Below are 26414 nucleotides of genomic sequence, written 5' to 3' on the forward strand. Positions count from 1 at the left end.
TTGACTGAAGGTGAAGTGCCACACCAAAACCAGAACAGAATCAGCCCAAATTCATGCGACCGCCAAAAGTGGAGTTTGCATTATCTCTGGAAAGCTAGAACTGTCTTTTTGATTTCCAGGAAGGGACATAAAGTGCACTTTGATGGGGGAGCTATCCTTGATGGAAGTGTTTGAGAAACTCAGAGTGAAATAAAAGGAGGGATAATTTACACTAGGAAAGGATATCATATCAGTGACTCAACAGTGAATTAAAGTGAAAATATGTGCCTTTACCACCAGCCTGGAAGGGATAATCAAAACAAAAACATGTTCAAATTTGACTTATTTTTTAAAATTTCCTTCTCTGGTGAAAGGGTGGAGGATATATCCTGCTTTGCTGAGAAAATCCCCCAATAGATCATTCTGTGACAGATAACTGTTATGATTATTAATTCCACTGCTGACATTGAAATTAAACTGATTCCCAACATAATGGATGAGTAAATAGCACATCAGAAATTCTCAAATGCTTCCACATTTCCTATGCAATCAAAAAAAAGATCTCCCTCATTAAATAATACACTGACAGAAAAGGCAATTTGATTAAATAAACCTATCTGCCAATCACGCTGAAAGTTATAAAAGGAAAGCATTTTGCAGTTAAGTAAAACTTTCCTCCATATTAATCTCTCTCTCTCTTTCTCTTTCTCATTCTTGAAAGAGAAGTAATCAAAAACTATGTGCCCCAAAGGAAGACTGGGGCAATAACTGGGCACCTGACAAAGGCCAGTGACTTATCATGAGGCAAAGATGACACGATGGAGGAATCAAGGGACAAAGGAGAAAGCAGCAGGTGACAAGATACCCAGTAATCCAGGAACCCAAGCTGCTATGGGTATATCTCTGTATTCCTTGTTACTTGTATCTCTATTTCTTTTCTGTTTTTTCCTCAGGAGACATGGGGACATGTTTTGTGGGGCTAAAGTGGAGAAGGGAAGGGCCACCTGAGGTGAAAAGGAAGAAGAAACGAGGCTACAGGTGGTGAACCTGACAAAACCGGGGATGGGAAAGTATGAGAGCAGCAGAAAGGGTGCAGCAAGAAAAAGGAAGGGAAGAAAAGAAGAAGGGGTAGTGGATGGCATAGGATGGATAGCAGATAATGAGACAAGACAAGGAAGGAGAAATCAGAAATCACCCTGTGCAAGGATACCTGGAGAGTAAGCAGGGATGTGCAAAGGTGTTCCCCGGGGTTTGTGCTATCAAGCTCCCCTATGCTCCATCCACAGAGCCCCCACTACCAAAGCAGCAAACGCATGTTCTCCTGTAGCAGCAAATTACATATTACCCGGCTGCATTCCAACAACAGTGGGATTAATTTTTCATGCTATTTAATGAAAACTCTGTGTGCTGGGGAGAGGGGAAGAGCTGTGTAACAGTGTGATGGGTGGAAAGTCTCCGAACGTCACTGTGTCTGGTGGCCAAAGATGGGAGCGGGGTCTGGAGGCTCCCTCTCCTTGGCTTTGGGAGGCAGTAGCTTCTTAGGATATCAAATACTTAATTAACTGAGCTGCAGAATTGCAGTATAAGATTCATGAAGTTGCTCCTCTGTTGGAAACCAAGAGTGTCAGCCTGGGCCACTCTGTTCTTGGTGAGTCTTTAAAGCTAATGCAGCTCATACGGAAGATGTTCTTTGAAAAGCACTAGAGATTTATTTTGATAAAACTCTGAGTGGGTGACAAGTTCATGCAAGGAAACAAGATGAGATTTTAATTTTTCTCAAGTAGAAAAACATAAGTGGCTTGAGCAAGAGGTATTTGCTTTCCAGCTATGCACCGAGGCTTTTATGTTCTTCAGGGCACAGAAAGAGTTGTTCTACTCATAGTGAATTCATAGCTCTGCAATGTCACTGAGACAAATGGGATCATGGCTACTTGGCCACTTCTGCTAGAGAAAACTAAATCAAAATAATTTTAAAAGGAGGGCCATTGCTTTTTATAATCTTTCCATAATGCCTGGAGATGATGGTTATTAAGTCATCCACCTACTGTTGTCTTAAGGAAATACATGCAAGATGCGAATATTATGAATATTTTAGGTCTTTCTACCAAACTAACCTTCACCATACAGCTTTGTGCACATCTCTCATTGTTTATGTATTATGTATGTCTTTGTTTAGTTTTATGTATTACATGTAACAATGAAACTCCTAAAATCCTATCTGGATGACAAGTTTTCTGTTACTGTTATCTCTAACCTTCCTCTTTCTCTCTTTATTCCAGGATTCAGAGGTGGAAATTTGTTTCCTGACTTCTGGCTACTCAGCATCAACCACAGGAGGCTGCTGTGGGTGCTGCAGGGCTCCTTAGATTAGCATGTGCTCTCCGAAGAGTCGTATCAGTCAACAATTCTTACACAGCAATGAAACCTATGGAAAGGCTCAGGGAGAAGTTTCTTTCTCTTGAATACAAAGCTTTTCAGAGGAGGAAAGGACACCCCTCCTGAGAGACCTTCTGTCTCCTGGCCTCAGTGCTGGATTGCTCGCTCATCAGCACTGCATCCGGATTACTGCGCCGTGGGATGAGACAGCATGCTAGTGGCAGCTGTGAGGGATGGGGAGAAGAAGCAGACCTCTGCCCTGACAAACACAGGTTCCTGGTTTTTTTCTCCCTTGGCCTTTCCACGTGCAGTCACTCTGTAGCAGGCCAATTTTTTGACATATGTAAGTCACCCTGCTCTACTGAGACTGCCCTCAGTAAAGCGTGTAGCTCATGGGGAAATGTTTTCAAGTGAACTGGAGATGGGTAGCACAGCACGAACACGACTCTAGGTATGGGAACTCTTGGTCTTTCAAACAGTGATGCTGAAAGAAGTCCTGCTGGAAAGCATCATGCTTGTCTATAATTATTTGCAAGATCAAAACCTGACCCTGTGGCAGAGGAAGAGTCCTGGGTTTTTTAACAGTTTGTGGCAAAAAGCTTCATTCTTTCTTCCACAGAAGTCTACAGAATCTGCTTACAGTGATTGCACGTATTAAAGTTTGTGTCTCATATTACATTTACTGTATAAGTTATGGAAAAAACATGTGGATTTTACATGAGCAGCCACAAGAATTTTTTCTTAAGTCCAACAGTTGAAACCAGTACAGACCAGAGTGATGACAAATTTTTTCTGAGGTTATATTCTGTGATGTTCTGGGGTTCCCAACCCCAGACCTTTTCCGTGCTCTTTGACGTACTAGGCCTCCATCTGAACTACATCAAGGTAGGTTGCATGTCTGGGTTGCCTGCCTCATCTCCCTAGGGGACTTCAGGATGGACGGTCCCCTCCAAGCCCCCTCCCCCCAACTTCAGCCATTATAAATGGTACAAAAATGGGTCATCAGACAAGGTACAAAAGGGTGGTTTGCTCATCCTTTGTATCACACTTTTAAATACTTTAAAGAGATTATTTGTGCTCATTTGCCTGCTTTGCTTTCGTAGTGGGAAAGCTGATGGTGAAGGTACAGGATTTTCACCCATAATTGCACTAAATTCTGATACAGTTAAATACATAGTAAGTCCACATGTTTATCAAGTAACAGATCAGTTCTGTTTTAATTTAGTACACCTGATCTAGTGCATCTCCTGGAGTGTATCCCTGAAGAAATATGTCAAGAGATTCCTTTTCTTTACCTACAATTGCTTACAGTTTATGCAATGAAAGGGGGAATCAGCACAAATGAATCCTGACAAAATATCTTACAGAGCTAATAGAAATCTGCATGCAGAAATGCCAGCTGTAATTGCACTATTTTGCCATAAAAGGTCTGTGGGCCAATCAAACCGTGTTTTTTGTTGGGGTTTTTTTTTCTCTTCTCAGAAAAACTTAGCTTTTATCTTTCTAAGTCAGTGGTACGGTTGCCTTGATTTTGGAATGATCTGTAAGCATAACTCTTTTGAATCTCAAGAACAATATACCTCATCCAAACCTTTGTCCTGATTCATCTCCAGCTTTGATAGCTCTGCTGTATCACCCTGCTTGCTTGTCAAATCTATCATCAATTCTAAATTGCCAATGAACATATTCCTCATCTCTTTTGAGAGACGAAGCTTGTCTGCATGCTAAATGAAGAACAGAAGGCACAAAGCTGAGATACACACCAAGATATAATACTCTCTCTCTTAAAATACGGCAGGTGAAATGATAATGTGGAAATATTCTTACCCTGAGGAAGGCAGACTCCAGTTGTAGCTTAGCAAATCAAACACCAGAAAACTTGCTTGCAATAACATCCTAACAAATCCAAAGAGTTATTTTTTCCCCTCAGTTGAAAAATATCCACACTCTGACATTTAATCCGAATCCAGAGGTTAAGGCAGAAGAACTTCAATAATTTGTTTAGTTAGGTATGAAAAGCAAATTGTCATGAAGCTGCCAGCTTCCTACTATAAAGGTTTTAAAAAACATAGCTATTCATGGCTGAACAGTAGGACTTTTCCACACAGGAAAATTCATCATCATTTCAGGTTTCAGTATCTTTTTGTATTTTGCATGGCAAACAAAAAGTTGTCCTCCAAGCTTGAAAAGTCTCTTTTTTTGTTTGAGGTCACTCTGTGGGAGAAACAGGTATTTCTATAGCGTCCCTTAATGTGGTCTTCATAGTTGTAAAAGAAGTAAAAAGCAAAATGAGGCAGCTTCCAATTCAAAACCTCACTTTCTTGTAATTGAAAAACATATCTGTGTACCAACAAAGTAGAAAACTAAGGCACTTCAAATTCCAAAACCTTTCCATTCCTGGACGAGCTTTAGTGTTCAAATGTTAATAGGATGCCTGCATTTAAAAAAACAAAAAAAACCCCCAAAAACCCGAAAACATAAAAAAACTTGGCCTGAGTTCAGGCTCAAGAGTCTGTGAAACAGACTTTTTCCACACTATGACCTCAGTCTTAGGATTTCTCTTTTGCAAAATGTTAGCTATTTTTCTTGGCAGGTGCCCAGAACCCTGTATCTCTCTTTTCTCCCCCTCTCGCCCTCCTCCTCTCCCACCCACCCCAGGCACGCACACACCTCTCGGCTTTCCACCACCGATGGATTCAGCCCCAGGGTGAGGTAAGCCCCCACCCTTTGGCTGATGGGACATGCTGATGGTGTGGGGAAAAAAATCAGCTTATGAGAACCTGGAAGTATCGAATGCTCCCGATTGCCTTTCTCTTCTTTTGGACCCATTTTACTTTGCTTCCCTGCTTAAAATCCCTTGGCGAAGCCAGCAGCCCTCCTCACCCAGCAGTGGTGGTGCCCCTGCCAAGCATCAACCCCAGTGGGTTTCAAGTTGCAGTGGCTTTCGCCTAGGGTAGAGGATTTCCAAAACATGTTACCCTGGCAACCAGGAATTTTAGCCCAGCAAAACACCACCACGCACATTGCGACTCCAACGTGCGAGATGCAGCACTTCCATTTATCATTTTCTTCAGAGAAAAAGCACAGGTCAATGGTGCTTGCCTTCCTGGTGGCATTTCCGATGAAATACACTTCTTTCCAGGTATTCGCATCTCCTGATTTTCCTGGCACCCTCTCTTTAACCACTGTATTCAGAGCCAACATATAATACATTCAAAATTCCCAATTAGTCCCTTACAAATGACAAAGTCCAAGGAAAACAGTGCCTGAGAGAAAAATAATATGCTTTCGGTGCAATGCAGGAAAACATTTCCTCAAGCATGACGATATTTTAGCCAGTTAAATTGGTCAGCTTTATCCTAAGTGATGTTAGATGAACACCAGCGTTACAGAAGCATTTTTGACTTGGTACAAAATTAGAAATAATGCCCAACATTATAGCGAGTTTTCCAACCAGGCAAATGTTGCTGTTTTGAAGTGAGGGTTTCTCTTGCATTAAACCACCTTCCCCTTCAGCTTTGAGCCAAGGTGCCATCAAAACAAGGGCAGCTTCCCAGGGCTAATTATTTTCGTCTCCAGTGTGCAGAGTACCAGTATATAGTAAAGGTGAAGGTGCTAAACAAGAGGGCCTGGATCAAGGGGACTTTATATATAAAACCGCACTGAGCCCTGCAGCGATAAGGGTGGTTATCTCAAGCTATTGGCTGTATCTGGTAAAAGAGAGGGCTAGCATTTAAAAATAGGACAGCAAAGGCCCTATCTCACCCCATGAGAGTCAATCACAGAACTTCCCCAGACCTCACTGGTGCTTTTATTTAGCATTCACCTTCCCCTGTTCCTGTTGACATCTCAGATAAAGGCTGACTCGTACTCAACAGAAGCTAAATTTTGTACCAGGAAAACCACAGATGCGATTAAGGTCAAGTTGGGCTTCCGGGTATTTTCTTTCTAAACCAAAAAAAAACCCCATCTCATCTGCTTTCCTGGACATCATGTTTTTAAAATCTTTTTATATGACTTTATATGTTATTTAAAATTTTTTTACTTGTACTGTGTTCGACTGCCAGGTATCTATAATTTTACATGGCAAAAAACCCACCTCCATTAATAATACAAATTCATTCTTCCTTCTCAGCTTTGCTGAACCTCCAAGGTAGAATCAGACAAGACCTGTGCGAGCAAATGTCTTCCAAGAAAATGTCTTTATATCATTTGAAGAGAATAGATTAGTTAGTATCAACTTACAATAGCTTTTTGTGAACTATCAGCAACGTTGTACACAGCACATCCAAAAAATCTATGCTCAGAAAAGGCTAGGAATTGGCAGGCAAGGTTCACATCAGCATTATGACAATACTGCAGTGTCTCTGATGCATACCACAGGTGAAATCACTTTGGTTTTGGAGTGGGAAGTTATAGTGGAATTGTATTTTTTAAAGGTCTATATACTTAATCCATAGAGAAACTCTCCATACAGAGACTGAGGGTAATTATGGAGGGGAGAGAGCAGTAAAAAGAACTTTTTCATGGGAATTTGAGAGCTGAGGAGCGTGTTTTAAAATTTTAGCTGTTCCTGCTGGACTGGCTGAGCAGAGTGACAGTCTGGCAGTATTAGGGGTTAGCTCTGCAAGCTGAGGCTCACGTAAACAGGTGGAATAGTGCAATGAAGCCAGCCTTCTTCTGCTGCCAGCAGCTTGGTTCATAGATAAACACCAGACTTTCACTTCTACAGTTTTCAAGACCTCCATCGCTCTGCGAAACACTGCCTTCATTCATCATAGTAAGGTGTTTGGGTTTTTTTATTTCTCTTTTTTTTTAGCATGGACTGCAAGACTTCTCTCTGAAACATCACAGACATACATTAAAAGCCATTGATGCATTGGTGTTTTCAGAAACAATATATCTCAAAAATTAACCTAAAGGATCTAATTTCATATTGTCTACCACCCCTTGCAAGTTGAGTTTCTTGACAGAAGAGGGTCATCTGTGACGACCAGGTTGATATGCTCATGACGGTACTCAATAGAGCCCATGGAGTTACTAAATCATTTGTCACCAAATCACTGGTCAATGTGTCTGCTGCAGATGTCCTTGTCATCTAAAATGCCCACACATGAAGATATGGAAGACTTGGAAGTTGCCCTGGTATCTTAGTCTGAAAGCTAACAGTGAATTACATCCCATAAAATTTTGGGCAGACTTTTTTTAAAACCAATACCCACAGCTGCATGGATTTCACCCTTTCCATTGTCCTCCAGACCCATCTGTTAGGTATTTTCTGATTCAATTGACTTAACCCATCATGGTCCTTTTGGCAAACAAAGAGAAGGATATAAAAAATGTACTACTGGAGTTTTTTTTTCCTCTGCAGCTTGCATGCTTTGCCCCTTCCGTGTTTGCCATCCCTCCCTCTAGTTCATCAAGACAAAACCTGAATTCTTCTAATTTAAATTGGGTGACCCCTGTCCCAAGACTGAAACTCTGGGGGGAGAATGGGGCAGAAGCTGCCCATGCTCACCAGATCTACTGGTGCTTGGGAGAGGCAGCAGCTCCTGCTCCCTTCTCTCTACACCTGGCACTCCTCAGGACATTCATTGCTTTCTACCCAAGTATGTCTTTAAAAACTAAAACTACCACTCATTTCCTTTACTGTTCTGGGCAAATAATCCCTGCCCATTTTTACAGAACATTATATTTTTCAACACTTTATACAAATATTAATGAGGTAGTCTTCATGGTGGTCTAATTATTATTTTAGATGGGGGAAAGCCAAGGCTAACTTTAAATAAGTTGCAGAAGGCCTTTCAGTGAAGTGAGGTGGGATTAAGGCTCCTCTTCCAACTCTGATGCTCAATCAAGTTGCAGTTGCTGCCTCAGAGACTTAAGGTCAAGACCACACATCAGGCAGATGTGAAAGGCCAAGCTCCCTGGGGGCTAAGAGCTGGATGGTGAGTTGTCAGCATGTGCTTGAGCTGTCTCCTGTATTTGAGACTGGTTCTCTCTGTTCTGTGGAGGCACCTTATAACCCCACTGCCTCAGTTTTCCCATCTGTGGAAGGGGAAACCAGCAGGAGTTTCTGGCTACTGAGTAACTACCCATGAGTCACTGAAGATAAAAGGGGCAAGACAGAAGTGAGGAAGAGAAAGCGAGAAACCAGTTGGCAATACTCATGCCAATACAGGCAAGAACAACAGTGATGTTGCTCTGAGTGCCTATTTCCTTCCTCAAGGAGAATCAGGGTGATGAGAATGATGAGCAGCTGCTGGATGGGCAAGAGACTGTAGCACTGATGTCTGCAAATGGGCAGCTTGGAAGCTGCTGAATTTAGCGCTGTTAATGAAGATTCCCCTAGCAAACTATTCTCCAAGTGATGCTGGGGACCAGTGCAGGGAAGAAAACGAGCCAACATCTATTTCTGCCTGGCAAAAACAAACAAGCAAACACATAAACTGAGATCGCTGCAGTTCTCAGAGAGTGTTAGCAGAGGACAAAACTTGCATAACTGCCATAAATTATAAAAGCCTCCCTCAACCTTGGTTAATTCTCTTGTAAAAAGGGAGGGAAAAATCTGGAGCAGCTCAGCATGGGAGCAATTGTGGGAGGGATAATAAAGACACAGCACCAAGGTATCTAGTTGCCAGCCCTGATATCATTAAGTAAGTGCACTAGAAATGTCGGGGTAAATGCTTAGCAGTGAATCACAGTCAGGCATGATTAACCTTGGGTAGTCTGAACTGGAAATCATTTACAAACACAAAAGGTACTGAAGAACATCACAACAGGCCAGTACGTCGAAAGTCATCCCAAAAGCAGGAGTCTTGCTGAGCTCTTTGTGTATTTGTGCCATTTTTTAATCATTGTCATATTTTGTACGTGGGAGGATGGAAGATTGCAGACCCCTGTCTCAAGAGATGAGTTTCTATGGCACTGCAAGGTCCTCTGAAACACGTGCACGTTCGCTTTTCCTTGCACAGATGTTCTATAAAATTAAAAGTTTTAATCTATAAAATTAAAAGTTTTAATTGCAGTGTTACACTGTTTACTGAAAGGATCCAGTTTTGCCAAATTTCTGTATCTGAAAACATTAGAGAACCAAAGAGTACTCTTCCTTCATCCCTTCACCACTCCTTAATGAAGCCCTCCAGACTTTAACTGGTAAAACCAAGGGGTGAAAGGATTTTAGTGAAAATCAAGAATTTTAAACAAAATCTGTGAAAGTTTTCTGAGCATTGAAAATTGAACTTTTTATCACAAACCCAAAACAACAAAACATTGCTGGATATTTCTGAATAGCCCTAGAAGTTCAGAAATGCTTAGTGAAGCTGTAACCACATGACCCATAGAGAGCTCTCTGTTTATTGAGTACAACAAAACCCCCCTTCAAATCCAGAATTCTCATGACTTTAAAAGCATTCAATTACAAGGAACATGAATCAACTGCGGAAGACTCCAGACATCTTAACACCTTTGTATTGTTTGCACCTTTTATTGCAATTCTTCAGTGCCAGCTCAGATGATTATTGTGCATGCTGAGACAGTGAAGGCCATAGGAATATCATGCAAAAGGACTCTGCTCAGACTTCCTCCTCACTTTTGCATCATTCTCCTTCTCCTACATCCATCTCAGTTATCTTTAGCATTGTAATAACTGCCCTTATTTATCTGCCTCATTAGGATGTTACATCAATTAATGTTTATCATCTAATACATACCAGTTTCTTAATGCTTAATATTATTATCAGTGGAGAGCTATGTCATACTGAGGGTATCCAGGGAGTTAATGCATACAGGAAAAAACCCTATGCATAATGCAACTCAGAATGATGCATTTACTGTACCCAAACCCCTCTGAATAGACTACCACGTGTCCTGCACTCTTAAGTTTTTATGCTCTCAGAGGTTATGGGTAGCACCTTTGGCCCCCAGGGCTCCAGGTCACAGGGTTCTGTCTGGTTCTGAGGATACTGAGCCCAGTGGACAAGGCAGGAGGGATGTCCTGAGGGGAGACTTCATGTAAATGCTTAGTCCACAAATGCTTCACTGCCAGATTCAGGAGGGTAATCAACCTGTCCTTTGAAGCTGCATAAATAATGTTTGCGTGGAGGTAGTAAATCTGCACCAGGGATGAATTAACTGCCATTGAATCATATACGCTTGGCTTGGGTGTGTGGCTTGTAACATGCCTGAGGAAAATAAAAAAGACATTTGCAAGAAAGAAACATTAGTTTGCTCCTCCCTGTCTTTTCCGTTATCTTTATCTAGGCAAACACAACTTGCTTTGTGGACTTTTTGTTGCTGTTTGTTCCATTTTCACAAGGGAACACTGATTCACAGTGAAACCAATCCATGGTTTCTTCTGGTCAGGCCTGAACATGCCACCTCTCCTCCAACAATGTCCCCGCTTTTTAGCACTCCTGCCAGGGGATGCCAACCAGACTCCTTCAACACTCTCAAGGGAGCAACATCTCGCAAGAGGGTGCAGTCTTTTTACCTATGGCGTGCCCTGGCACTGTTTGTGCCCCCTCACATACCTGCCCCTCTCACAACCCCACTGGCTCCCAGCTGCTACGTCCCCAGAAGAACAGAAATAGTCTGTATTCACGACTGCCTGAGAACCAGGAATAAAAGACTGTTCTTGAAGAAGGTGGAAAAGAGAAGAAACACAGGGAAGGACAACAGAAGGTAGCAGAAAGAGAACTGGGATATCAGTGGGGTAACACACCAACATGAGTTAGTTTACTTCACTGTAACACTCAGGTAGCCAGCCCTCTATTCAACAACACATACATTTTAGTTTACTAATAGTCTCCCTTCTTTCTCATTTGCTGTGTTTGATCTCTGGCTTTCTCTTCCACCGCTCTGTTTTTTATCTCTTTCTGAAGATATGGCATTTGCAGTTCCTTTTCCTCCTTCATAGATGTATCCCTCTCATTTTCTTCCTCCTCTTTTTGCACAGCACTTGCTGGTTCCCTTTCTTTCCTCTTCTCCTTTCTCTCCTCCCTCCTTTTCCACACAATTTTTCTAACTAGATGGACTTCTGCTTCTTGAACGCAGTGGTAACCAGTTGTGTCTAAAATTTGCTCTGGGAACCAGTATCTACTGTATAGTAGCATACATTAACAATTTAAAGATAAGCTTTATGAATATACTTTATCTATGAGACAGCACAGTTTCAGAAGGTTGTACTAAGACCTCTTGTTAGGCAAAGAACTTTTCACACCTAACCAGATTCTGAAGTCTGCTGTATCTAATACAGCACGCGACATGACGCATTCTATACTCTCAAACCAAAACCATAAACATATAGGGGTATATCCAAAGCAGGAGAAGAAAGGAAAGGAAAGAACTTCCCTCATCAATAAAATACTATTTAACTAGAAAAAAACACTTTGGAGGATAGCTTATATTTTACATATTGCTAAATATCGGCAAAAATAAATGTGTTCATTTCTCCCAAATACCTCCAGATGGCATTAAAACACTTCTTCTTTTGGTCTTTATTGCAATAATATTTTTAAAAATGATAATTATTAGAATCATTCTATTAACCATTGCCAGCAATCATACTATCAGAAGGCATAAGGCTGCTAATGCTTAATTCATTTGATAAGTTTGGCTAAATATGCTCACATACTGTAATTACATTCCACAACACAATCTGCAGGACAAGCCATTTCTTATACCATGTCAAATCTTTTTCTAGATTCATTTCCAGAAGATTTTTAATGCATATTTGCAGCAGAAATCAAAACATCCCACAATAAATCACCGTTATTATACCTCCTTCTGTGACTACTTTTGGCCATGTAACAAATGGTGACACCTTGTGAGATTTACATGATATAATGCTCTGAATTTAAATAACAGGAATCAGAAAACATAAATTATAGGCAAGATGCACTCTAAAATTCACATGACTGACTGTTACAAGAATTTCCCTCCCTCAAATGGGATTAAAAAGGTGAATGGTTTTGCAGGAATTCATAATGCTCCTGCCTGGTAGTTATTAAAGGAATTCACTTATCTAGCTCAGTTTGGGAGAATGATGCTTTTTTCTTTTTTTTCAGCTTGCAGCCCATCTGTTTCATAGACTGGTTTATGTTGGCAAAACAATTCAGTCCTTTGTATACTAGAGTTAAAAAATGGTAAAAGCTTCTATTGTTGCAGTAGAGTGAAGGTGAACACTGATATATTACAAGTGCCTGTTCCTATCTATTTCTCTACTTCTTTTGTTAATTCAAAAACATCAACAAAATTGTGAGAGACCAGAGATAACTGTAATTGGATTTCAAGTAATTCAGAGGTGAAGCTGCAGACTGCAGTCTTTTAAAATTACATCAGTACATCAAAGGCATATGTGACACGATGTTTTTTAGCAAGTGTGACAAACTCCAGCAGCATTAAGGTAATGTTGAAGTCGGGTTGTAAAGGCCAGCCTTACACACCCACAGAAATAATCTCATCTCTATTCAGTGTGATATGGAGCCATTTCACTTGCAAAGTTCTCTGACTTACTATCATGCAGTAGTTCTAGGAATAATTAATGTTTAGCCATTATCTAAAAAGACATTTTAAGAAAAACATCAGTGAAAGAGCTTTATATTAATGAAAACGAACAAATTCCATTTTGCCCAACAAATATGATAAAAACACAGCTGCCTTCTCCAATCTTAAACACAAAAGTGACTTACGATGTATGGGTTGCGCTTTTCTCTGGACTCTTTGGCTCTACATCACTTTTCCCTTTGAAAGAGAAGAAGAAAATGACATCAGAAATGGGTCAATATGGAAACTGCTCAGGTGTGACATATCAACACTTTATTCATCGCTAACACTGACCACTCTTGCCACACATGCAGACTGCTGCTGAGGCAATCATAGGGCTGAAGGGGCACTGCTGGAGCGTTTGCAAGCAGGGAATCAGCTCTGACTTAACTTTTCTTGTCACTGCCACATGTACTCTGGAAATGTCAGGCAAGGAAACTCCACACGAGCAACTGCTTAGAGGACACAAGCTTTAACCAGGGACAGCAGATCTTGGAGCAATGGAAAAGATTTCTCTAGGGCCCTACAGCTCTGCTATTGAGTGTACCACATCCAGCATGCACAATGCTCTAAAACCCTGCTCCAGGAACAGTAATTATTTCATACAAAGCAAAATAGCATCAGCAGGAGCTAGTAAGGAATTGATTAGGACGCAATTCTGCCAATGTATGTTTTTATTCACATTCATTTTAACAAATTGAGGATCTGATCTTCAGCTCCTGTAAGTGGGGGCTGGGGAAGCCCTCTTTGCCATATTTTGGCTTAAGCACTCAACCCCCAGGAGAAGTCAGGTACCCAAATGAGAAGGGTCAGAAGCCCAAGGGATGCTTCTTCACATTTCCTTATGACTTGCATGTGTCCCAGCATAGCACATTGGCTTGTGATGATTTCCTTCTTGGGTCCATCTCCCCAACAGGACTTAGTTACATAGCACAGACACTGGGGGAGCAGACTGCTAGCTGATGGGATGGTACTGCTTCTGCTAAATCAAGCCAAGTCCTTCTCCCTCTTTCTCCCTCCCCCACAAAAAAATGTAAGGCTTATGTTGTTTGCTGTAATCATTGCTTTTTGAGTAACCAGTGCCCTTCAGTGCAAGGTTTTTGTTTAGCTCTAGCACGGATGTACAGGGTATGCCACTCCACTTGAATCACCTTGAACTTCAATTCTAGACCTAGTGACTGCGCAGCTGCTGCTCCCCTTGTGTGTCACTGGATGCTAATAGCTATCTACACATGAGTTTATGCTGCCTGGCAGACAAGGAGGCACAGAGGTTGAGTGTGACTGGTTTACTGATGGATGTGTTTTTCTCCATTACTTTTTAATGAGCTTTGCTAAACCAAAATCCACCTGTGCCTTCAGAAAAAAAATGAGTAGTGTTTATTTTAGTCAGCCTGTTTTGGTGTTATCTGATTTTCTGCTCATTGACTTGGGTTGAATGGGTTTTGGGTCAGCCCCCAACATATTCCATGCATACAAGCATTATGTAAAGTCCATTTGCTGCTGATGAAGTCCTCATCCTCAGTTTTCACACAGCACTGGGGCGCCAGCAACAGATGTAAGAGGCTGGAAAACTTGCTGTTGCCTTCAGAAGAGGCAGGGGTTTGCTACCAATGTCATTCTACTGCTGTACAGAAGAAAGCTGAAGAACTTACTCTACACAAATGACCTTCTGTAAATGGGTGTGTTATAGACTGGGTACTGCAGACACCTTGGCATGGTGCTTTTAGATCTCATCTTCCCCTCTGGAAGGGCCTCCGGAAAGCACCCAACTTAGGTGCCTAAACATTAGTGAACAGGATGGGGTAAGCTCTGGATGACTTAAAAAACACTGATGCCTCTCTGTGGACCTCTAGGGACGTTAATCACTTCCTGTAACAGGACAGCTAAAGGCACCTAAATTTAGGCACAAGTGGGGTATCCACAGGGGACAGAATACATAATCTCTAGGTCACATTGCACTGCTAGCAGAGACCTCAGAAAGAATATCCTGATGAATTTGCTGGCTGGAAAGCTGTTGCTACAGTATGCGTTAGTCAGCCTTAGGGTGCCTGGAGCCCTGGAGCTCATCTGCATTATGGTAATTTGGAACAAGAAACCAACAGTAACAGTTGGCATATATTCAAAGATTTTCTGTTCGTAACTTAGGCTTTTTATAAGTGATGAATTATTACCATGAACACTGGGTTGTTTGAGTGTGAGAGGGAATATGGATTCCTGAGTGCTTTGCCAGCAGAGTTCACATCAGTTCTACTTTCAGCAATGTATGTTAATGCAGCAACAAGGGAAACAGCATAAGTATTGTGAGGAGAAAAGGGAATCTCTGTGATTTAGCCAAACTGGATATTAATGAATTACCCTACAGTAAGCATTTGCAGCTGCTTTTATGCTAATCATCACTTAACATACTTCTGTGTGGAGAGAGAGGACGAAGCCTACACAGATGGTAAAAACGCAGCAGTTTGGCCTATCAGAGTAGAAAATCTGGCCATTAATGCTTTATCAGTTCTTACCAACTTTGCTCTCACTTGACTGAATCATAGAAATTCTTAAAATGTGCACAGACTAAGCACAGATGAATGTCACAGATACACCACAGATAAGATTTTGGGATAAGCACATGTAAAAAGGAACTACCTGTCAGAACAACTTGTATTTTTCACACTCATTCTTGGCCAGACTGAGATTTGCTTTCCATGTTCCATTTCATCTGCCAAATGCATGCAGGTACCATTGTGGGAGGCTGGCATTTGCCAAATTGCTAAATCCTTTCTAGCTCTGGCTTCTTCTTGTGGGCAAACTGGTGTCATCCTTCGGGGTTTTTTTCAGTCTTTTGGGAAGTGACAAACAGTATACGCTGCCCACCTCATTATGGGACTGCTCTTAGCACACTTTATTTCACGTGCTAAGCACTGTGTATGTCTCTTGAAACGCGTGTGTGTTGGTGTGTGTTGGTGTGTGTGTGCATACGCACGCCTCCAGAAACATACGGTAGAAACAATCAGTCCTCAGATCCTTAGCCATAGAGCTGGGAATTCTTTGCTAGTTTCTCCCTCACCTCACACAGCTCCCTTTCTAATCCTTTTAGATACAACCAGAGGAAATGTGTCCAGATTTCTTTGATTCCAAAGTAAATTTCAAATGAACTTTTGTGGGATTTCCCCACTGAATAGTGGGTGGCCAGAGAAGGAGTTCTCTCCTCTAAGCTGGAATTTGGGTGAATCACTCAATATAAGCAGGCCAAGTTTCCCTTTCTGGGTAACAGGGATAAATAATACTTATTGTGACAAAGCAGTATAACTTCAGCCATTAGGGGTTTGATTTCCTTGTGGGGGAAGGATGAGAGAGAAATGCAAATGTTACCCATGAGAAAGACAATGTTTCCAGCTGGAGTAAAACCATTGTAAATGACAGGCTCTAGAGCCACTCCAAAGAAGGCATTGTGCAATGGGAAATCACAGCTAGCTAAACTAGCAAATTGGGACCTGAAGATGTGCATTTGGATCATGCAGTACATAGACCACTAGGTTTATTTCTCACATAGAGTCATTTTCTAGCAGTTCTCACATCCTGCATCGGGTTTGCGCAGCAAGGTTTTGGTAGCAGGGGGAAGAGGCTTTAGGGGTGCCCCTATTGACAGCAGTGAGAAGCTGCCAGAAGCTTCACCTATGTCTGATACAGCCAATGCCAGATGGCTCCAAGATGGATCCGCTGCTGGCCAAGGCACCTCTGGGATAACACATTTAAGAAGCAAAAAAAAAAAGAACCACCCCAGCAACTGCAGTTGAAGAGAGGAGCGAGAAGTTGTGACAGAAACAGCCCTGCAGACACCAGGTCAGTGCAGAAGGAGGGCAGGAAGTGCTCCAGGCACCAGAGCAGAGATTCCTCTGCAGCCCATAGTGCAGCCCATGGTGAGGCAGGCTGTGCCCCTGTGGAGTCCATGGTGAGGACGTATCCATCCTCCTGCAGCCCATGGAGGACCCCATGCTGGAGCAGGGGGATACCTGAAGGAGGCTGCTATCCATAGGAAGCCTGTGCTGGAGCAGGCTCCTGGCAGGATGGGTGGCCCCATGGAGAGAGGAGCCCACATTGGAGGAGGTTGGCTGGCAGGGTTGGTGACTCCGTGGAAGGGACTCGCGCTGGAGCAGTCTGTTCCTGAAGGACTGCACCCATGGGAAAGACCTACACTGGAGCAGGGGGAGAGTGTGAGGAGTCGTTGCCTAAGGAGGAAGGAGCGGCAGAGACAATGTGTGATGAACTGACCACAACCCTCTTCCCCATCCCTCTGCACTGCCGGGTGGGAGAAGGTAAAGAACTCTGGAGTGAAGTTGTGCCTGAGAAGAAGAGAGGGATGGGGAGAAGATGTTGTAAGAACTTTTTTTGTTTTCTCATTAGCGTACTCTGATTTGATTGGCAGTAAATTAAACTAATTTCCCCAAGTCAAGCCTGTTTTGACAGTGACAGTAATTGGTGAGTGGTCTCTCCCTGTCCTTATCTTGACTCATGAGCCTTTCATTTTATTTTCTCTCCCGTGTCCAATTGAGAAGGGGAGTATTAGAGAAGCTTTGCTGGGCACCTGAAGTCCAGCCAGGGACAACCCACCACTTCTAAGGTAAGGTCTATGTCTCATTCTAACTGTGTCTTATTCAATTATTACTCCAGCTCCTCTATATGAATCCTCATGGATGTGGGTCTCAGAGGCAGTCAAATTCCCTCTTCAACATTAGAAGTGTCTGCTGTCTTCCAGCAACCTTAACTTTTGTCACCAATTCAGAAAACATTTTTGCATGGGTTCAGCTGTCGTTTGGTTTGGTTGCCATCATCCAGGCAGTACCAAATGCAGCTCCAGCCCAGCTGCAAATATATTCTGATTTTGCTGAGCAGGATGAATGAGAAGTCAAGAGCAAAGTGGAGGTACTCTAGTGTGGGAAGGCAGACAGGGGAAATGGAAGTAAGCTGCGGCTGGACACCACTTGAGTAAGAGCTGGAGGAAAGTTGTAAGAAGGTAGGACTGATTTCCTAACCCACAGGAACGCAGGTTTCATCAGAGCTGCGGAATAACCTATCACATTCAAGTGTTGAAAGAAAGATATACTCAGAATGAAACTAAGACCAAAGCTGGCCAAACACTGTGGCCTCTGATGTCATCACAAAGCCCTCAGCTCAGCTGGTGTGTTGGTCATGCTTGTGACTCTGCGTGTGTTTGCATAGCCCTCTCTATTATGGCCCTTTTGTGCTTCCTTCTCTCATTACTGTGTTCATTATTTCCTGACAGAACTCACCCCCTTTGCCTTTTATTATTTCCTTAGCGCTGGACTCACAGCAATATCAAACTGATGCCAGCAATTAAGTGACACCACTGCATGTTTCTTCACAACATTGTCTTCCGCATACCGACCTTTCCCCAGCAAAGAGCCACACCATTTTAATAGCCTACATCTCCTAGCTTTGTCTCTCTGGATGTCTTCTCCCTCATGCAGTGGGTGACCAGCCACCTTCAAAGCCCTACCTACCAGCTCAGGGCATTTTTCATCTTCAGTCACACCCCTGTAATTTGCAAACCAGGCTCTGTGCTGGCTGACAGGTCAGGAAGATAGCAAAATAGTTCTTTTGGTTGAGATGATTTTGTTTTGAGAGCAGGGTAGGATCATGTTTTTTTAATATGCACGACAACATTAACAACAGTCAGAGGTGTCAGGGGAGAGGATTAATATTATGTTTAGCAGAACAATTCAATCTTTCAATACAGCTGCTAAGTCTTTTACCATAACTAAATGTAACTAAGGTGCTGCTGATCTGCACCATGATTTGTAAATTGGAGGCCACTAAAAAGCCCCAGCCAGAAGCCACACAAGGACATATCATTTCCCTGCCCACGCTGCTAGCCAAAAAGACCCATGGCCACATGGTCTTTGAGACATTATCTGGTGTTAGTTGGCAGGATTTATGTCACTTATTACTGTGCAACAGGCACAAAATATATCGTTTTCTATGAAAGAAAAGTGGTAACAAGTCTTCTTACAGAATTTTATGGCAGTCTGGATCTGGCTGTACAACTAGGTCAGCTCTTTTCTGGCTGTCTAAAAAAGCCACTCTTTTGGCCTTTCAGTCTTTCTCATCTATATAATGAAATGGTGATAGAGAAATGAATACTTTTTGTTCTTCCCAGTCCACCAGAAGACCTGACATTTTGATGGTCACTCTTTAGTTCAATTCTCCACATTTGGCCATCCCTGAGTAAGGCCTGCTGAGTCTCTACACTGTCCCAGTCTGCTATTGGTTCCTTACCCTACCAACCACTTGTATTTCATAGCTATTGCCATACCCTTCACCCAAAGCAGCCAGAAAATGAATTAGTACTTACTTGTATTGCTGTGTCCTGTAGATCCCTGTTGTGACTCCTACGGTAATAACAGAAAAAAGGTACGGTGTGTTATTTTTACAGCAATTTTTAGCTGCAATACTTGCTTGAACATTACCTTAACAATACAAACAGCATTGTTAATTGTTCATTCAGTTTCAAAGTAATTTTCACTTACAAGAATAAATTCAATATTTCTTTGAAAATCCATTAATTCTATGGCTTGTAAACTTATTTCACAACAACCCTTTAATAGTGCCATTCCTTGTACAGCTATTACAACTCTCCTGCTCACTATTCGTTTATTGATCAGCCAAAACTCGTCTATTATCTTCTACAAGTTTAGATGAGAAGGCAGAGGGAAGACCAATATTGTTTCATGGACCATTGGATTCCTGAGGTAGTAGCACAGGTCTTTCCTCTTCACGTGTTGATATTGACAGCACTGGAGAATGGAAATACAGACTTTAGTTCTGGGTCCCCGAGATTACAAGGTCAACCTTGTATCACAAGTATCTATGAATATTGTGGAACAAATCAGACCACTTTTTCCTCACATGCAAATATTCACATATTTTACTCACAGCATTTGTTTGCATTCATAAAAATATAAAAGAAGTTTATAAATAGAAGGGAAATACAAATATAAACTGTAACAAAAATCTATTCAAATTAAGAAAAAAAACCCCACTGCTACGGATGACAGCAGGGAAGGTATCCCGTATGTAACTCTGCTTCTGAATAACCCAGACACACACAGGAATAGAACCTCTTGGTCTGCTTGGAGAGGCCAGGCACCTACAGCAACACACACGGTCATTTTCAGTGATGAATTGGGCACTGGACCAGATCCCTGGTCCACAGAGGCTGAGTGATGAGCCAAATGCACAGCTCATCAGGAAAGGAACTGCAAGTCCCCAGAGAGCTCAAGGAGGCTCTGGTTTGGCTGAGCTGAGATTTTGCTGCTGAGTCACTCAGAAGCACATCACAGGGGTTTGGGACCCCAAGAGTTTCTTTGCAGCTCTAAATGGAAGTTGGCTGGACCACAGGCACTGAGGGTTTTAAGGGCTTGTCTGGCCAAATCCCCTCACTCTGCACCATTTGCTCTGAAGTCAAAGCTCTCCAGACTGCATAACTTTGATCTGTAATTGTTATGCTATAATACACATCTGCAATTCACTGCCATCTTGTGCACCTGAAATGCGAGACATCAAATTTTTGGTCAAGCCCTAGGAATTTCTATCTTCAGCTGGAGTACGAAAAGATTTGTACCGTGTTTCATATGCCAATAATAGTTTGTCAATAATTTGAAGTTCTCTACTTTTGACAAATTGCCTCAGCATTTTGTGAATGCTGCTGATGAAGGGATATTAAAGTCTGTTTTTTTCTGGTGACTGAATATAATCTTAAGAAGTCAGGATCAGCTTGCAGTGGTGATGCAGTGACACGTACACTTGAATTTAAATGCTATTCTAGTAGCCAATCATGCTGCCAATGAAAGTAGGCTATTAGAGCATGTTCAGTCTCCAGAATAGTGAATTTATTTGCCTAGAGAAGTTTGGGGGAATACAATCATTTTGATGGAAATACCCTCGGGTTTGTAAATGTGTTTGAAACTGCTAAACAAGGATCTTGCTCACTCTTTTACATTTTCATCAACCTCAGGAAGAATGCACCCTCCTCTTTAACTGCCTAGCACAGTATCTTACCTCTGGCATTTGACAACAGCAAAGCATATGAGCTATAACATTTTCTCTTTTCATTTTAACAGATTCCTTAAGTGTCTTGATTCTCAACATATTATTCTTAATAACAAAGGCTAATACAAAAATATCATAGTAAATAGAGAATGCTCCCACTGAGGTAGGAAAAAGTACGACTTAAAATAACTTAAAAAACAAAGGAGAAGTCTTCACTTCTGGAGGTTATTGTCTACTGTATTTGTTCCAGCTTGTTAAAATCAGTAAGAAAGGAAAAAGTAAATGAATTGAGCACATAAAGAATACCATCACTATCATAACCTTGCTTTAGCTGAGAATAATCACCCAATAGCTTTGTGACAAGACACCAGTTCTCCTGGAGTGGATAAATTAATTCTCAAATAACAAAATGATGGCTGATCCCATAATATCGCACACACGTAACTAGAAATCAAACACCTGATCAAACTTTCAAGACATGAAATTACAGTAAAAATGAAGACAGAGGGAAAAGCAGGCAGTAGAATTAAAAACATTCTTTTCCTGCATGAGGGCTATGAATTAATGCCTGCACATGAAAGCTCATTGACACAAGTATCATGTGAGCTCTTATTTACCAAACTTAATTATTCATTTAAAGCTTATTTATTAGGATGTTTTTAATAAAATTACAATCAAAAAATGCCTGATCATTTGTAAGTAACAAAGTGTGACAGAGATGGGAGAAAGGAAAGCACACACAGCCTGTCACATCACACACTGATTCAATTATCCTTAAGCTTTGAGAAACAAGAAATAAAGAGACTGTCGTTGCCCCTTCCCAGTAAATTCAAGAGCACAAATTAATTCCACAGAGAAAGAAAATGTAACTTTATGCCCTCTATCACACAAAGGACAGTTCCCTATATGTGCTCTCCCAGCAGCACTGTGCTGGGAAACCTACTGGGTACTGCCTACTGGGTACTGTGTCAAACCTGACACAGGCTTTCCTTCCATTCTTGTGCATTAATGCAGATCTCCCATGTTAATGAGGTCTGATTTCATATACAGGTACAGCATATGCACATATATCCCCCTCATCCACCAAACATATACTTAATTAGAGGGACACATCCACACACGCAGTTTCAAATATGCAGTTCTGTCCTATTTGTGAAATATAAACCTACGTTATTTAGCTTTTATTACTAGACTGATTTCAAAACCAGTATAGCTGTAGTTGCTGTGGCCTTTGCAACTTTAATAGCCTAATTAATAAATTTCAAGTTGCAAGCTGTCAGATCACTAATTACTCGAGTTGCAGGTTAAAAGCAGTGTGGCATGTATGGGAACTAATGATGCTGACAATCAGTTTTCATAAACAGAAAAGTAAGGGTGATTTGCATCCTTGCAACAGATCAGGAGTCTTACAAGCTGCTCTCTTTCTCGTTCCCAAAATGATGAGTATCTTTACACTTCGAAACTGTCTTCTGTTAAAAAGGATTGCAGCCTACTTGCTTCCCTGGCTGGAAGAGTCATTGCAAATGAACTGAACTGATCTCTCAACACTGAAATTGAATTCACAGTACCATGCATTGCTTGGAACTAAGAGATGAAGTAGATGCCCTGAATTTAGCCTTTTAGCCTCTTTGCTGTCCTTGGCCACTGCTTAACTGACAGGCCCATTTATCTGAATAATGTGTGATCCACAACAGTTTGGTGTAGTCCTTAGGTTTTAACAAGGTGGGACAGCTATATAGTTTACCTGTGGGTAAGCTTTCTAAAAGTTATGGAGACATCCCCTATGAGACCCAACAATGATTTTACACCACACTTTGTGAAAAGCAATAGGCAGCTTATGAATGTTTCAAAAACATTTGAAAAACTAGGAAACCAGTCTTTGCATTTTGGAGCTTAAAAGCAGATGCCTTCTAATGTCTGCAACTGTACAGATTCGGACTAAGCCACAGAAGCAGCTCTTAACTATTCTAAAATAGTTTAAAATAGAGGTCCTGTTTAAAATTAACATGGCCTATGGCCAGTGACGCAGGATTTTTTCCAGAACTCTGGTGAGTTTTGTTAAGAACTTCTTCCCCATTTCACACAAAGCACTCTAATTTCTGACCATGTAGACCACCCAGGCCACAATAAAGTTGTGATGTTATTTTATGTACAAAAGTACGCTCATATATTATGCAATGAAATCTTGTCCATCTTAAACTTAAATAAAATGGTAAATCTACTTTGGTAAGAGAAAAGGAAACCACCTAGAAAAGGCTCTTTAAAAATGCATGGTGAAACTCTGAAATGGCCCTGCAGCTGAAACTATTAACATGTTTCCCAGAGAGATGAATGATCAGGCAGAGAGAAGATGAGAAAGTCAGTATCAACCATTATCCACATATCTTTGCCCTATGGTCTGTGGTTCTCCTATTCCTATATTTATCACAGTACATTTAGTTGAGGGGAAGTACATTCATGATGCCCACAAAGATACACTGATAGGTGCACACCTTGACCACACGCATCTGCACTTGTGCCACGTAAGTACATTGTGCGGTGATAATTATGGCAGAAATGGCAAAGCTGCAAGCACCACTTTGATTTTGTCATCCATATCTGAGTACTTCACTTTACTGTAAACTGCTGATCCATCTATCTATCTATCTCTCTCCTACCAGACTTACTCTAACGTAACAAGCCTCTAGCCCACCTACCACCTTCAATCAGCTGTCTGCCTTTAGTGAGCAAATAGACAGTGACTTATTTCCTTCTTTTTCTTTCATAACATATCAGAGATGTTTTGGTTTACACCCCTGGTATTTCAAAATCATGACACCCTCATCCACGGAAAAGCTGTTTTAGTGTAGGCAAATCTTGACGGTTTCTTGGCTTCGTGGTTGTAATTATTCCCTGCACTAAATTTTGTAGAATGGACTGAAAAGTTACCAAAGGAGCTTGCTTTAACAGGAGAGAGGCTACAAACAGCATCAATATCTTATTTCAAGCTTCAACTTACGAACTATATGAAATAAATGAAATATAGTGGAGCTTGTGGCATACAAACAGTATATAGTGATACAATGTGAAATTTTTATTGGCTCTTGCATGGGATAGCTGATTTCATACCCTCCTGACTAACCAAGTATAAATACTGTGGTTTCCCCAAGCTCATGCCAATGAGCTTCACCATGCCATGCTGCATCCTCCTTGGGATGCACATACAACAGTGTAGCTGGTTTCAAAGGACCACCAGCAGGACCTTGATCCATTGTGGAACCAAATACTTCCTTGACAAATACTGCTGTGGCCCCTCTGGGCATCATGGCACTGGGCTGCCTGCCTCTGTAGCAATGCCGCCCTTGAAGCCAGGTTGGTGGCAAAGGATGTATGTCCACTCCTCAGCCTCTGACTGCAGAGGCCAGTGTATTAGTAAAGCCTACCTCAGACCTCAGTGGTTTCAACAAAAATCTTGGCTAGTGAAGCCATGAAAAGCAGGACCAATGGATGTGAGCAGGAGCTTTTTGATCTGCAGCAGCTGTATGCACCCTGAGGTATATCAGTCATGAGCTTCAGCAGATGCCTGCAGAAGGCACCACATCTGGACACCTCACTAGAGACACGTGCCTTGCAGTGAGGAATCTCTGACCCACACACCAGCATCAGTGCTGTTGCCAGAAGATGTGCAAACAAGATCGTGTAGCTCTGCAGAGGTTGTAAGTAGGGAAAAGCAGGGGATACTGGCACACACATGGCATACACATGGAGAAGGTCAATCACAGCACGGTATCTAGCTCAGCCCAGAGACCCTACATGCTTAGTCAGGGCTCATTTAGGGCATATTCTGAGGGGCACGAGGCATGGTTCTACGTAATGTGGCATGACTTACCTTGTTTGGGAAGGAAAATTTGCTTTGTTCTGCCTTTCCTGGTGTGTGAATAGCTGACAGTGGAGCAGGCCATGAATGGGTCATCTCCTGAAAAACAATATCATACAGCAAAATGTGTTTAGAAAGTCAATGGAATGGAAGACAACGACAGTGTATCAACAGCAAGAGTGCCTGGGTAGTGGAATATTTAAGTTACTGCAGCTTCTAGGAAATGCCCAGTTTACATATAATCTAGACAATACATGAGCTACATCGATTTTTCTCACAGACTCTTGAGAGCAGTTCTTAAGCACCATTTAGTTTTCCTGAATAGTTAATGCATCTTAAGTGCAAGAAGTTTGATTTCTTTGACAATCTGCAACCGTATTTTAATCATGCAATCTATTCTGGATGGTGAAACTAACAGAAGAACTTTTTCTATAGTATGGGAAGAGAAATTTCAGTTTGTGATCAAGTAATGGGTTACACGCTATGGATTAATCACAAAATAGATATCACAGACAAGGTCAGAATGATAAGCACTTACTTAAAGGTCAATTCCTAAAATTGCCTTTATCACTGTAAAGGAGTTGAACGAGTTCCTAACTGCAATGTGTCTGTGCCTTGCAGGACATCCTCCCAGTATTGTTTAGAAGGACATTTTTTAATAGCTAAGAGACATATGTAGTTTGACCTGACTTATATGCAGTCATCCCTGAAACAGCTTCAGGTAGCCGGTAGGCCCATGCTCAGTACTGTTATAATTCAAGCCTGAATTAATTGGTCTCCAAAGCAAGGCTGCATTTGGGAAGGTGTTAAATATAACCCTTCAGACAAGAAGTTTGTTAAGAGGGAGGCTTCATATTCCTCTCTAGCGCAAGCTGTTAAAGGATGGATGTGTTTTTTGGCATGTTCAGCACCAACAGCCATAATATTCAGTACACAGTAACTTAACACAATTAATATGAGAAGCAGCGTGGAGCGTGACAACCCTGAAGAGTCAAGAGCTGAAGAGCAAATAACACCCTGCTTGAGCGTGCTGACACTATCAAGAGTTTGCCTGGCAGATGCTTTGCTGGAGTTTGATACATTAGCTGACTGTGGAATTGTTTCTCAGTGATATTCCAAGAAGTCGTGCTGAGATCCACGATCAGTCCCAAAATAATACTGCAGTTATATTTCCATGACTCATTCATTGCTTGAAAAAAGGTGCAGGTGAGTCTCTTGACCATCCTTCATAAGTGCTGACGGAAATGCTTCCTGACCCAGCACAGACTGTGCTGGGACATTTTCTACATAGAGGGAAGTCTCTGGCTGTTCTGCCAGAGAAAAGATCATCTGCCAATGAAAGGATCAGCCCTTTCAACACAGTTTATTAGCAATAAATGTCACCTTGAAAGCATTCTTGATAAACATTTTATTTCCTAATAAAAACTGCATTCTTTTATTTTATTTGAGGCTAAAAAGTTACATGATTTATTATATGCCTCTAATCTATGTGCATGCCTCTAATCAGAGCATCATCTGGTTTGCAGTTTCAGTATCAGAATTGCTTTGCTTTTCAGTTCTTTGAGGCAGATTGTTCATCTTATGACTTCCTTATCTGATA

At 41.6% G+C, this 26414-nt stretch overlaps 1 protein-coding gene across 1 annotated transcript in view; it reads right to left on the reverse strand.

The window, feature by feature from the left end:
• The window catches only part of AFF3 (ALF transcription elongation factor 3), a 273134-nt gene that overhangs the window by 106682 nt on the left and 140038 nt on the right, over positions 1-26414 (reverse strand). The window contains exons 5-7 of the mRNA XM_065677143.1: positions 24827-24913; positions 19262-19298; positions 13047-13098 (exon numbers count right to left, since the gene is read on the reverse strand). Of these exons, the coding sequence (XP_065533215.1) occupies positions 13047-13098; positions 19262-19298; positions 24827-24913 (176 nt within the window). The remainder of the gene's footprint in view (positions 1-13046; positions 13099-19261; positions 19299-24826; positions 24914-26414) is intronic.

This window comes from Lathamus discolor, chromosome 4 (genome assembly GCF_037157495.1).
Source record: "Lathamus discolor isolate bLatDis1 chromosome 4, bLatDis1.hap1, whole genome shotgun sequence".
NCBI lineage: Eukaryota > Metazoa > Chordata > Aves > Psittaciformes > Psittacidae > Lathamus > Lathamus discolor.